General features: G+C 33.9%; 1 protein-coding gene across 4 annotated transcripts in view; it reads right to left on the bottom strand.

The window, feature by feature from the left end:
- The window catches only part of ajap1 (adherens junctions associated protein 1), a 129,443-nt gene that overhangs the window by 75,112 nt on the left and 39,954 nt on the right, over positions 1-14,377 (bottom strand). For 3 of the 4 annotated variants that reach the window (XM_031905176.1, XM_031905175.1, XM_031905177.1), the window contains one exon: positions 1,960-2,037. In XM_031905176.1, the coding sequence (XP_031761036.1) occupies positions 1,960-2,037 (78 nt within the window). 4 annotated transcript variants of the gene reach the window in all.

Genomic DNA, 14,377 nt, shown 5'->3' with positions numbered 1-14,377 from the left:
TCAAGTAAATATTGATTCTTTTGGATTTAAAAGTTCAAATTCAAAGTATTAGTGTTTTTCTATTATGGAGGTAACAATGTGTCAGGGGAAAAAAAAATATATATATATATTTTTCTAGTTTTTCCCAATTTATATTCTGATGGTTAGCCAACAGCAAAGGTGGAGAGAAATGGGAATGGAGAGTTATATGGTAACTATAGAGGTTAATGTGTGTGCAGTCATAACATCATTCATTTGAGCTTTTCAGCTGGAGGCAAAGATACATAGGCAACGTAAAGCAGGGGCAGAATGTGCAGCTCAAAAAAAGCACTCAGGGTGACGTAGAAAGGACCTGCTATACATAGAAAGGTATACAGCGGGCCCCGAAAATGGAAGGAAATGATGTAGAGAAAAAAGCTGCTAGGCAGTCAGTTAAAAGAGCAGTATACGCTATGGGCCCAGTTTGTGTAATTTCAGAGGGTTTTTTTCATCATCAATAAACTCACAATTTAAAAAAGCACATATGTTTCCTTATTTATTAAAAAAAAATGCAAATATAAAAATTGCAAATGAATACAATAGTGGGAAAAACTGATAAGAATACAAATAGCCTAAATTCTTAGTTTACTTGTGAGTTTACAAGTGCTTAAAAAATATGAAAAACTTTGCAGATCCCATTGAACTTTTAAATGAAGCTCATTTGTATCTCTTTCAGGGTTTAGTGCAGGAGATCAAAGAGAAATAAGGGACTTTTCTAAGCAGAAATGAAGTACTGGCCTGGTTACACATTTATCAACTTAGCTCTGGTAGTTTAACTAAAGATAATAGTGGTCATTTATGAGCATACATTGTGGTTGCAATATGTTGTTAATTAAAAGTACTTGTGTCAACATGGGTGCTTGCAGTTCTGTATAGTTGCACTTGGTTCCAGAGTGGAAAGGTACTGTAGTTTATATTATCTAAGTTATTTGGATGAGGGTCTGGTTCTATATTTCTACTCAGTGAACACATTTTACTTTCAACATGGACAGCTTTATTTGGGGTATAAAAAGTATTAAAAATAAATATTGCAAAAACAAATGAAAAGCTTCTTGTGACATATTCCAATCAGTTTTTTCACTTTGTAACTGCTTTTGTCTTGCAGAGTGGATAACTAGTTATCCAATCATCATTCTCCTCTTTTAACATCTGCTCCTCCTTGTCCTTCTTAAGGCAAACATGTTTTGCTGTCTCTGTACAGTCTCTAAATTAACTTGAAAAGTTGTGTGTCTGTGTATCCTGTGTGCTGTGTGTCACTCAGATTCAGCTATTTATCTGTCAGTCTCACACACAAAGTTACCACAATTAAAGAAACACAACAAAAAAAGAATGTTTAGCACAAAATACATACTTGTAAGTTTTCAATGCAACAGCTGAGTGTCCAAATATTAAATGCCCAAGCTCAACAACCTCCAAACACATGATAACATATAGCAAACAAACTCAAACTAAATTGGCAAAGAAAACATATAATGGCTGCAAGATAAGCCTTTATAGTAAAGCTGTTAAACACAAAAACTATATACATGTGAACTATCTTGGAACTTAACATGTTCTCCAACAGTATAAAGCCCACTATGTTCAGTTTGTGCTGAGAAAGGGGCAGTACTAGACCCCCCTTTTTGCAACATTCAGATCTCTTAAAATCCACAATAATGCTTTGCACATCTTATTCAACACGGATGAACACCATGGCCTTGTTATACATTAATGATCTTAGGAAATATTATGGAGGACAAGAACTTCCATAAACGGTTGGTACTACATAAAGACAATAAAATTAAAGGGTGGGTAGAAACATGAAGATGCAAAACATTTAGGGAAATCAAAAGCTTGTGCCATTTATGGGAATGTTTTACGCAACGTTAGAATAAGAGTTTTTAAATCAGGTAATAAACACTTTGCATCACAAAAGATAGATGAAAGATGGACAACACTTACAAAGAAATGAAGAACATAGGATGGTGGCATTGCTGCACTGGGTTAGAAATACTGAAGATTCTTGTTGAGTCCCTTGTCCTGTAGGGGGTAAAAACAAGCTATGACCATGAATATGCAGGAAATTAAAATCATAAACAAGGGCATACGTGTCAAAACACAAGACTTCTACACTTACATATGTGAGTCGTCTGTGTAATTTAAATGCAGATGAATATTAATGATGATTCTTACTGTAGTTATATTGATTATTCTAGTATTATATAATATATATATGTATACATATTTACTGTATATTTTCTTATTTGTACCTTTAATTTGCAAACTTGTATAATTAAACGGCTTGTCCTAAAAATAAGCACTATATGGTCACACAACCCTAATAACAAGTATAATGAAATGAAAGTCCTTGATCTGTACAGCATTACTACAAATCACAGGACTAAAAAGCCATAAAGTTCCTTCAAGCATGCTTTATGATGTAAAATATTGGGTGAATGCAGTGATGGAAAAAGCGCACACACACAAACACCCACACACTTGTAACTATCCACAGTCTGCTATATAATCTCTGATCTGAATGTGGATATAATACAATCAAGAACATAGGCCAAAGGGTTAATCACAATGAGCACTGTTGGCTTATCTGTAAATAGTTTCCAGGGACACTTTTGCACAATATAGATACTGCATGAAATAGAATATAGAACAGAATGTCTATACATGATATGCTTAATACTCATGGTCATACTCATAGTCATAAGAAGTTTTAAAGCAAATAACTAGCAGAGACCTAAGGCTGCATTCTCCATGCCCCACATAGCAAAGTGCAACATAGGGCAAACATCTTATTGGTTGCTATGACTGCTACTGGGTAAACGTAGTGCCTTTCATTACATATTGGTGATAGACTCTATAAGAGATGGCCTTCCCATAATTTGGAGCTTTCTGAATAATCTGTTTCCAGATAAGGTATCCCATACCTGTAAACTCAAGTTTGGGGGAATTCCTCCCCTGTTTCAACATGATAATGCCCTAATAAACAAAGAGGGTTCAGCATAGAACTTGTTTGCACTTATGGAAGTGGAAGATCTAACCTGAACAGAGCCAAGATTTTGACCCAAATGAACACCTATGGAATGGATTATAATTCCCACTGTGAGACTAGACTGTAGGGCTAAGATACAAAAAGTTGCTACACTGAAGGATTTAACCATGTGCTAGAATTCAGGTTCTTACATTAAAAATGCAATTATGTATTCAAAAGGTTAATGGGTTACAATACATTGTAGCTGATTTGATCAATTTTTCAGATGTGCATTATTTTCATGAATAAAGGAAGAACATGCCTACAGAAAATGGGATATTACAAAGCTAATTTGCTGATGAAAAGCTGAATCTGTTCCATAATGTATATTAGGATTAGAAGATAAGCGATTGATGTTTAGAATTCCATAGATATATCAAACGGATTGAATCTCAATGGATTTGATGCAAAAAGGGCTCACATCTATTGATCAGTGTTTAAATAGCTTTCTTAGAGAAAGCCCATGCTTCAAAGAAAGATTTTGGTTTTAATTTATAAAAATTAGGCAAAAAATAATGTTATTTGGGAGCTGTAAAATCTCATGACTTGCTAAATAGTCTGAAAAATAATAAAAATGCCAACAGTGAATTAAAAAAGTAGGCCATGTTTTTGCTATGTGTATTAGTCAAACTCAGGGCAGCATATTGCCCAGGGTGAAGCAGGGAGACCGCGCTTAGGAATAAAATGGCAAATATAGTTAATGTGTTTATAGTATATATTTAACATAAATCCACCTATAGCAGCTTAAATGTGTTGTTTCTGCCAAAGCAAGAGTACAGTCTGTTCCACAGTAGGTCCATTGGGTACAACAAATGACTTTGCAATGTTTGTAGAAAGAGAATATACAATATTTCTGATCTTTCTAATTACCCCTGAGTTATTCACTTAATACAATAAAAGCAATATCAGTTACTCCCCTGAAGGCATCTCATTAACTCTTTGCAAAGGGGAAGAAGCACACCAATATGCCGGCAATGCCTTCAGGGTCACCTGAAGAAGGGGTTATCCCCCGAAAGCTTCTACCATTTGTTTCTGCAAATAAATGAGTTAAAGGGGACCTGTCACATTAAGAAATCATTCCAAATTGTTTTCTATTGTGGTTGTCAAGCAAAATAAACTTTACTTACACTATATAAATTATTTTAATCTTAGTTTCTTCAGCCTTGGAATTCACAGCCTTGGCAGGGGCCATTTTGTGGACACTGTTATCAGAGCAGGCATTGCATCCTGCCAAAATCTTGTTTCTGTGCCAGTATGGGGAGACCTAATGCCCATGTCAATGCACTGGTTACACAATTTCATGGTGAGGAGGGAGGGGGAATGTGAGGAGTGCAGCAACATCTAAAAAGTTCTGAATTGAAAGTGAAAGTAACTGTCTGCCACACCTCTATGCTTTTGGGTTACATGTTTAATTTGAAAAGAGCTTTTATTATACAGATTTTTATGTCTGGGTGACAGGTCCACTTTAAAGGCATTTCCTGCATATTGGTGTGTTTCTTCCCCTTTGCAAAGATACATGGAAAAAGGCTTGGGAGTGGCTGAGGAAGTCAAGCACCCTCTGAGAGTATGTATGTAAGGGGTATGCTGAAGATTTTTCTTTATGTTGATCTCATTAACTCTTGCCTTTGAGAATACCCAGCTCATTATTTTGTAATGGGGACACATCAGTTTTATACTTGACTTAACTAAATTTATTTTACAACCATGCATATCAATTATTAATTAAATGCTTACAATAGTAATACACTTTATTATTATTATCATGATTATGAACATGTATTTATAATGTACAAACTAACTCTGCACCAATGTAGAACAGAAGGATGTATAGTTCAAACTACATACATACAAATACTGAGGTAAAGAATACCCTATTATTAGAGTTTACAATATACAAATATTAAGGAAAATACATATATAATTATATATTTATTTAACATGAGAGGTGTTTAATGTGTTTTAATGTGTTTAAAATAAGATATTTCTTTTTTTTTATTTGGCATAACTTACAGCTCCAATTATAGTTAGGACAGCAAATAATTTTAAATCTTAACTTAATTGCCATTTTACATACTCATACGATACTCCCTACTATGTGTGATTTTAAATTCCATAAATTAAAGTGACAAAATATTTTCTATATTCTAATAGCACTTTATTAAACATACTTATAAATGCGCCCAGTGGTCATTATAAATTAGTTCCAATATGCAACGGGTAATGTGAAACATTTAGATGTAAATAGCCATGATTTATACCCACAATGCAGAATATTTTCACCCATAATTCCTGCATAATCAAAGACACCAATAAAGTTGGGGTGCACTGGCACTCACTGCAAGTTGCAAAGTAGCATGAATGGATGCAAGTACCTTTCTGAATTGTAAATGTAATTTTCAAAATGATATTATTACATCTCTTCTTCAGGCTAAAGATGTTACATTAAAGGAACAGTAACATCAAAAAATGAAAGTGTATAAAAATAATAAATATATTATGTACTATTGCCCTGCACTGGTAAAAGTTGTGTGTTTGCTTCATAAACACTACTACAGTTTATATAAATACCCTGCTGTGTAGCCATGGGGGCAGCCATTTAAATTGAAAAAAGGAGAAAAGGCACAGGTTACTAAGCAGATAACAGATAAGTAGCATAGATTCCCATTGTATTCTACACAGTTTATCTGTTATCTTCTTATGTAACCTGTACCTTTTCTCCTTTTTTTAATTTAAATGGCTGCCCCCATGGCTACACAACAGCTATTTCTATTAACTACAGTAGTCTTTCTGAAGCAAACACACAACTTTTACCAGTGCAGGGCAACAGTACATTATATTTTAATAATTTTAAAACATTTTTATTTTTTACTGTTCCTTTAAATGAAACTCTAATAGAAGACATTTATACACACCAAAAGAGAATAGGATGGGGTTAATAAGAGAATGCACATATGGAAATTAGGCAAGAAAAAGTAAAGAGACAAGGTAACGGATCTAGATCTTATCCAGTTCACTATTCCAAATCAAACTGTAATAAATATACTACAAATAGGCATTACTCTATAAGTAATACATATGAATGATATGAATCATATTTCAGGTGGTAAGTAAAGTCTGTAAAAATGTTTTTCTATAATATTATTTTGTTTTAAAAAATTTTTTCTAAATTATTATGTTTGTTTAAAAATGTTTTTCTAAAATATTATTTTTGCTTTCATGAACAACATATAAGACTATATAAAAATACCATATTAACATAATGATATATATTGACATAGCATATTTTGAGTAATGCTCTCTCACTAGGAAAGACTAAGGGGCCCATTTATCAATGTACAATTGGTTACGAATAGAAAAAAAATTGTATTTTTTCTAACTTTTAAAACTGTGCGTGTTTACCTGACTTTTTTGTTAATTTACGTGACTTTTTCTTACTTTGTGACAATTTGTGCGACAAAATTGTATTCGCCGCAATGAGTACGAAGGTTTCAGAATACATTCAAGCTTTAGTATCGTGACCAGGTTGGAACTGCAGAGTGCCATTGAGTCTTTTGGAAAGCTTACCACATCATGCATTGAAGTGTTAAAGTTAGAAAGGGTTTTGCGCCGTTTCCGATCATTGGGATATGAAAACTTCATAATTATCGGATTTTCATACGTAAACGATCGTTTCAATATCAAAATTTTGGCTTGTAAGTACGGAATTTTCATATTCAAACTAAAAGAATTTTCGGGACATTTTCGATCATCACAAATGATCACATTTCGTGATTCATATTCGTACATTAGTGAATCGGCCCTTTAGGTTACCAATATTTTTACCACACGTTTCCAGGAAAAATTGTGATTTCAAATTTGGGTTACAAAACTCAAATTTTTGAAATTTATCAAGTGCAAAAACATGAATATAAAAATTCAGCATCTAAAAATTGGCAAGTTTATATATAAGTTGTAATAGCAAAATACAAGCTATTTTGTAATTCACGTTTTTGAGAACTTTTTGAAATTTGACTGATTTGTACTTTTGAAATGCAATTTTTTTTAAAAAAAAAATATGTGCACATTTGAGACTTTTAAGGTTTTTTATTAGAACTTGAAAATTTAATTATTGCTATCCTGGCCTTACTGAGGCTGATTTACAAATTTTCAAGGGTCAAGTTTTTTAGAAATGCAAAAGAGAAAAAATAGGTGACTAAATTTGAGTGACTTTTTCACCTGATCGTTAGAGGCAGAGATAATACCTAACAAAATGAATTGCTTTGAAACTAGTGGTGAGAAATCTATGGTCCTAAAATGTAAACTAAAATGAATAAGAAAATTCTTTACAAAAAATAAGTTGTAAAATTTATTCTATCTATTCTGAGCAGCAGGAAAAAAAACATAATACAGGTATTGTTGGGTAACAATTATGATAAAGTTCTAGAAAAATACATAATTACGTACATTACATTACATACATTTACATTTATATAATTCCAAAAATCCAATCACCTTTTTCTTTTGTAATTCGGAACATACAGAAAACAAATTCTGCAGCAGCATGTAAAAATAATTTCAACCCTGTACTTCTGAATTTTTCATTAGTGTCCTCCATTGAATTGATAACCTCAAAGATATCTCAGGTGACAGAGCAAAAAGACTGACATTATAAATTAGATACATTAAAATAAATGAATATAAATTGAGAACATAATTTTAGAAGGAAGCTGTCAGCAATTTTTCACAAATGATTATACTTCTCAGAGCTGGAATGTGTCTAATTCAGCCTTCCAGAAACTAGTTGGTCCTCTATCTAGTAGACCATATTGTACTGTAAGTAAGATTTAATGCCAGAATAACTCTAAAGAACAAAGTGTGTGGGTTTTTCTGAAGTGGGATTTCCGACAAAACAAGAAGCCCATAAAAACAGTTGTAATGTTAAGCTGCTGATTTTCCTCCCACATAATTTTAATCATCTAAGCATGGTAATCTGTCCAAGCAATTAAATCAAATCATCACATCACATCACATTAGGATAACTATAATGCATAAAAAAAATCAAATAGCAACATATCTATTTCTTTCACAAAAACATACATCTTTAAGCTTTAGACCTATCAGTGTTAAAGCATTTAATTCATACTGTGGAACAGTACCTTTCTACTAGTTGGCTGGGTAATGTTTCACACTTAAATCAAAGACCCTTCTAGCCTGGGCAGCTTACTTTGCATGTTTCTAGGTGCCTATGAAAGGAGGACCATACCATCTCAGAGGCATCTGAAAGATAGGTGGGGGTTGCATAAGAGGCTCTTAGGGAAAAGATCTGGTTGCTTTGGAAAGAAGCATATCATTAAAAAGTTATGATGCAATTATGAACTTCAAAATTCTGCTTTATTTAAACTTATATTACTCACAGGGTGCCAAGAGATTGATGAATTGCTAATGCTATTCAAAAAGGGATTCCTTCCTCGGGCTGAAAACTATAGGCATGTTAGTTTAATATTGGAGGTAGAAAAGCTTTTAAAATGGGGTAAAGGGATAAGATGCTACAATACATTCAAATCACAATACTATAGATTTGTGCTGGCATTTACCATGTAGTCTGGGGAAGTGAGTGAATACCTAGATATTGGGGTTGAAGTAGTGATAAGCAATCTGTCCCTTTTCGATTTTTGGAAAATTTTAAGAGACAGCAAAAATTCATGAAATGCATTGACGTCAATGAGATTTTTCCATGACAACTTTTTCTATACTGTGCAACTTTTTTTACAGAGCAACTTTTTTAGACCATTTGCATCTATGAGCTTTTTTTTAAGGAGAAACCTGGTGAAAGATTTCACTCATCACTAGGTGCCAGTGAATGTGCTCTAATCTACTGTACATTTGACACAGTATCATACAGAAGGTAACTGATTAAGGGATTAAGGAATATTGACATGGAACATAATATTTGTACTTGGAGAAAGAACTAGCTAAAGAATAGATTATAAAGAGTGGTGGCAAAAGGAGCAGTATTTTTGTGTATGATATTAAATTGTGCAAAACTATGTGTTTCATTTAGAATGCTGCCACTTCGCAGAGCGATTTGACTAAACTGGAGAAGCAGGCAGCAAACTGCCAAATGAGATACAGTGTTGATAAATGCAAGGTTACACACTTTGGTAGAAATATATGGCAGCCTTAATTGAGAAGGATTTGGGGATTTTTGTGGATAAGAAGCTGTGCCACTGTAGGCACTGTCAATCAGTGGTTACTAAAGTGTATAACGTTTTGTCTTGAAATTAAAAAGGCATTAACTGAAGGGATGAAAATATCATTTTGCCTTTTTATATATTCCTTTTATACGTCACCAGTTTTGACTTAAGAAACTGAGCTTTTATTTGAAGCAGTAAGGTTGGCAGTTCACGTTAAGGGCAGTGAGGTAGTGTACTTTGCCATGTGATGTAGTAATGGAAGATTCTATTAATGTCTTTAAGAGAGGCAGCTTGGATGACTTCTTAAACATGGATGGTATCCAAGGCTAAGTATAAATATCTATGGTTAAGTATAGGTACTGTATGTGTATATACAGTATCTTTATATATGTGTTTTGACAGAACTGTATAAATACTTGTAAATAACACAAAAGAGGATATTAAAAGTCACCTCAGTGCTAGAGGCTCATGCTTTTTTATGGTCATGGAACTCCTTAGTGACTTATCTTTATATTTTACAATAGGGGTACATTATATATATGCACTAAGGGTAATTTGGAGGGGTTGAGCTTGATAGATATCTGGGGGTTATTTTCAACCCAAATTAAACTATGATGTGAAAATATGCGCTCTTTAACAATCTCATTAAGAATGTGTTTCTGCAAACTTAAATTTATTTGCAAAAATACGCTCATTTGATTTTTCTAAGTTACATTAGAAGTAGTTGCTTCAGCAATCTTTTTCATAGTCTAATGTCTGGGGAGAACACATTAAAGATGCTGAGAAAGTGCTACATTGCACTAATATCTAAACATCTCTGCAAAAAAACAGACCTGCATTAATATATAATTCTTGAATAATATGTCTAAAGTCAATATCTAGGTAACAAAATATACTGATTTGGTGAAAATGTGTCTTTTTTAAATCTAAGATCCAAAAAACCAAGTCAATTTATCCTTTCTTCCTTCCTCATCCTCATAAACCTTCTTCCTAAATAATGAACAGTATAATGTACTACAGATTAAAAAATATAAGGTCACCAAATGGTTCTGTGATAAAATTGGCAGATTATTTGAAATAATATTTTGAAAGTTGGGAAAAGCCATATAATACAGCTAAATGTTAAAATGTGACATTTTCTTTATACCAACAAAGTATGAGGAGAAAAGTTTTAAGAGCACAAAGTGCAGATGAAAAGCTTTAATGGTGCAATATCTCACACAGTATTTCATGTTGCAAATGGACATAATTCACTACAATGGAAAAAAATCTGCACTGTGTTGGCTTAATGCAACTTTGAAGCCTGCTATATGATTTTGAAAACAAAGTTTGAAACAAAGATGTCTTGTGCTAGTATTAAAGTCAGTAGAGCTTGCACAGAAATGATACCTCAACATCTCAGAGCACAAATAAAGGTCAAAGTGCATTTTGGGCAAAAAAACATATAAATAAGTATTTGTGAAAGCATGAAAAAAACATCAGCAAGTTCTAAAATTATCTAAATATTGAAGTTTAAACAATAAAGTTTTGGTGCTTTGGCTACTTTTATACAGTCATATCTGTGATGTCCAGAAAATGCAGCATTTTTGTATGGGTATGGGATCTGTTATCCAGAAACCGCTTATACAGAAAGCTCCAAATTATGGGAAGACCATCTCAAATAATAATCACAATTATTTCCTTTTTTCTGTAATAATAAAACAGTGCCTTATATTTGATTAGAGATGTAGCGAACTGTTCGCCGGAGAACTAATTAATACGAAAATCGGGTGTTCGCAAGTTCGCAAACTTTTAGCGATGTTCGCAATTTTGGGTTCGCCTTAGCTGGAGCCAAATTTTGACCTCTCACCCCAGAGCCAGCAGATACATGGCAGCCAATCAGGCAGCTCTCCCTCCTGGACCACCCCCGGACCACTCCCTTCCATATATAAACAGAAGCCCAGCAGCCATTTTACATTCTGCCTGTGTGTGCTTGATGAGTTAGCGTAGGGAGAGAGCTGTGCAGGGGTTTGAGGGAGAGTTTAGGTAGCTTTGCTGACTAGTAATCTACTTTCTACTGCTCTGTATGTAGCTGCTGGGGACAGCTGTCCTGCTGTAACCCAATACGTTACACATAGTAGTGACATTGCATTGCAATAAAATCACCCGAGCGACATTTTTCCACCAGCAATAATATATTCCGTATCCACTACTGCGGCGTTTTGTCTTTGCGTGTGAACCGGCTGTAACCTTTACACGACTTGATTGGCATGTAGACACCGGACGTTTTAAAGCAGTTTATTACACAAGTTTAGAAATGTAGTGTGATTTCTGCCCTTTACAGCACAAAACGCAACGCTGTGTCAACAACGTATTTTTCAGAGAAATTTTTGCCCTTGATCCCCCTCCTGCATGCCACTGTCCAGGTCGTGGCACCCTTTAAACAACTTTAAAATCAGTTTTCTGGCCGGAAATGGCTTTTCTAGGTTTTAAAGTTCGCCTTCTCATTGAAGTCTATGGGGTTCGCAAAGTTCGCAAAAGTTTGCGAACTTTTTTTGTGAGGTTCGCTACATCCCTATACTTGATACCAACTAAGATATAATGACTTCTATTGGAAGCAAAACAATCCTATTGGGTTTATTTAATGTTTAAATGATTAAGGCATGGAGATCCAAATTACAGAAAGATTCCATATATGGAAAACCCTAGGCCCCAAGCATTCTGGGTAACATATCTGATGCCTGTACTGTGGAAACAGCAGTTCCTTACTAATTTCATGCATATTTTGATTCCTACAAACAAGTTACTATTAGGGCAAAGACAGAAGGTGGTGATTAGTCGCTTCTAATCACCATGGCTATAACAATAGCTTTTTGTCCTGTACCATAAACTTCTCACACGCTGACATATGTAATTCATCACCTGGGTTTTAAAAATCGCAGTAACTAATCTCTCTGTTAGTCTTTGCCCATAAACAAGGAAATACTAAGTCCTGTTTTCTTTAAGAGCATTGTAAATAAAACTAAAAAGCATTCAATCTATAGATCATGAATTCAGTACCATTGAACAGGGCTTTCACCTTCGGTTTTTTGCATTACATATCTTACTGTATAAGCAAGAAATATAGCCTAGTTCCCAATTACCAGCTCAGTTCATTTAATAGTTGTGTTGAACAATGCAGCACTTTATAGAAGGTACTCTATTGCAGTGCTTAAATCCTTCTGCCTTAAATGTACCATTCAGTCATTGATTTTCTTTTTAATCTTCCCAGGAGTGTAAGGTTTTATTCCATGAAAAATGTGTTCAGGTTCCACTTGAATAGTGAAAAATATGATCTGATGATTTGCTGTATGCAAAGCTCAACTGATGCTGCATCTTTACAGGATATTGGAGAAAAAATGACAGTAATTACTTTGAATTGCTTCAGAATAATTTCATAAATATTCTCTTAATAATTTAACATTATGTATATAGTTATGTGACAGATTCAATGCATTTGAAAAGACTTCATTAGTTGTGTAATTCAGTTTTCTTTTCTTTTACATAGTATTAAGTAAATCAGACTATTATTAGATGTCTCACACTAAACCACTGTGTATTGCAATTTAGTTCAGGATAAGCACCCATTGCCATCATATCACATACTACAGAACATATGGAATTGGCAAATCCACATGGACTGTTAACCTTAAATGGTATATACTGTATAAAAACAGTGGCTGAAAAGTACAGGTGCAGTAAAGTCATATTGCTAAATAGACAAAAACTAAAAGTTAAGCATTGCAGTGGCTAAACCTTAAAGATGAATTCAAATTCTTATCCAAATGCACCCAAAGCATTTTGTAATACAGGTATGGAATTATCAAAAAAGTTCCTAATTACAGGAAGGCCATCTCCTATAGACTCTTTATAAGCAAATAATTCTAATTTGTAAACATGTTTTCCTTTTTCTTTGTAATAATGAAACCATTGTACTTGATCTTAACTAAGATATAATTAATACTTATTGCCAGCAAAAAGGATTTTTAGTAGGCAAGGTATGGAGATCCAAGTTACAAAAAGACCCTTTCTCCGGTAAGCCCCAGGTCCCGATTATGGATAACAGGTCCGATACCTGTAATAGAAAATGGCCTATTGCACTTTCAAAATTCAAAGTAGATGAGAAGTAATGGAAAGAAAAAATAATAATGTATGTAAATTTCACAAGTGCTCAGAAAAGCACTTTGATTCATTTTAAGTTTGTGCTAGAGGGTATATGTCACCTTTAAGAGCAAAAAATACTGTAAATTCTTTTATAACTCATATGAGACTACTATGATTGGTTTGTCTTACAGACCCTTGGACAAAGTCAAATATTGTACTGCATCATTTTCCTAAAGGGTGGTTACCCAGCTGGTTCCTGGCTCAGCTATAAGAAGAAATAGTTCTCTATGTAAGAAAGGAGCACTTGGGGAAACTCCTAAAGATAAGAGCTCCATGTTTTTGTAACTAGGTCCACAGTTTTTGCACCATATACTTGAGGGCAGTATCAAGGGTCAAGGTCAGAGATCTATGACTGAAACATTGGACCACTAATGTTTCACATTAGTGCAATGCTATTTTTAACCAATGCTAAAATAACTGTAACTCTTAAGATCACTAATATCACCTTGGATATTATGCCACTCATAATGGCATTAACAGAACCTGCCATCATAACGTCACCCAGAAAGGCATTCCACAAACTCACTGCCCTCACCATGAAGAAACACCTCTTCTGCTTCAGTTCAAGTCTAAAGGGGAGGGGCCCTTGTACTTTTATCTTTCCTATGGGAAAACATATCCCCCACTATCAGTCAATAATGTCCAAAGGCTAAAGCCTTTTCTCCAAACTAATCTTTCCTCATTGTCTCATAAGATATCCTAAATGTCATGAGAACAAATAATTTACAAACATACCCAAATATATTTTACTTACATTATATTAAACATTTAAAAATAAGATAATTAAGTGTAAGAGGTCCTTGCTCAAGAAAGATAATTTTATCTTTGATTGCACAATTATTTTTAAACTTTGTAATAGGGATGCACCGATTCCCGGATTCGGTTCGGGATTTGGGTGGAATCCAGCCTTTTATTGAAGGATTTATTTTCAGCCAATCCGAATCCTAATTACAATAAATAAGCCTATGCTAATTAGCAT

This window comes from Xenopus tropicalis, chromosome 7 (genome assembly GCF_000004195.4).
Source record: "Xenopus tropicalis strain Nigerian chromosome 7, UCB_Xtro_10.0, whole genome shotgun sequence".
Taxonomy (NCBI): Eukaryota; Metazoa; Chordata; class Amphibia; order Anura; family Pipidae; genus Xenopus; species Xenopus tropicalis.
This window is presented reverse-complemented; position numbering and strand designations above follow the sequence as displayed.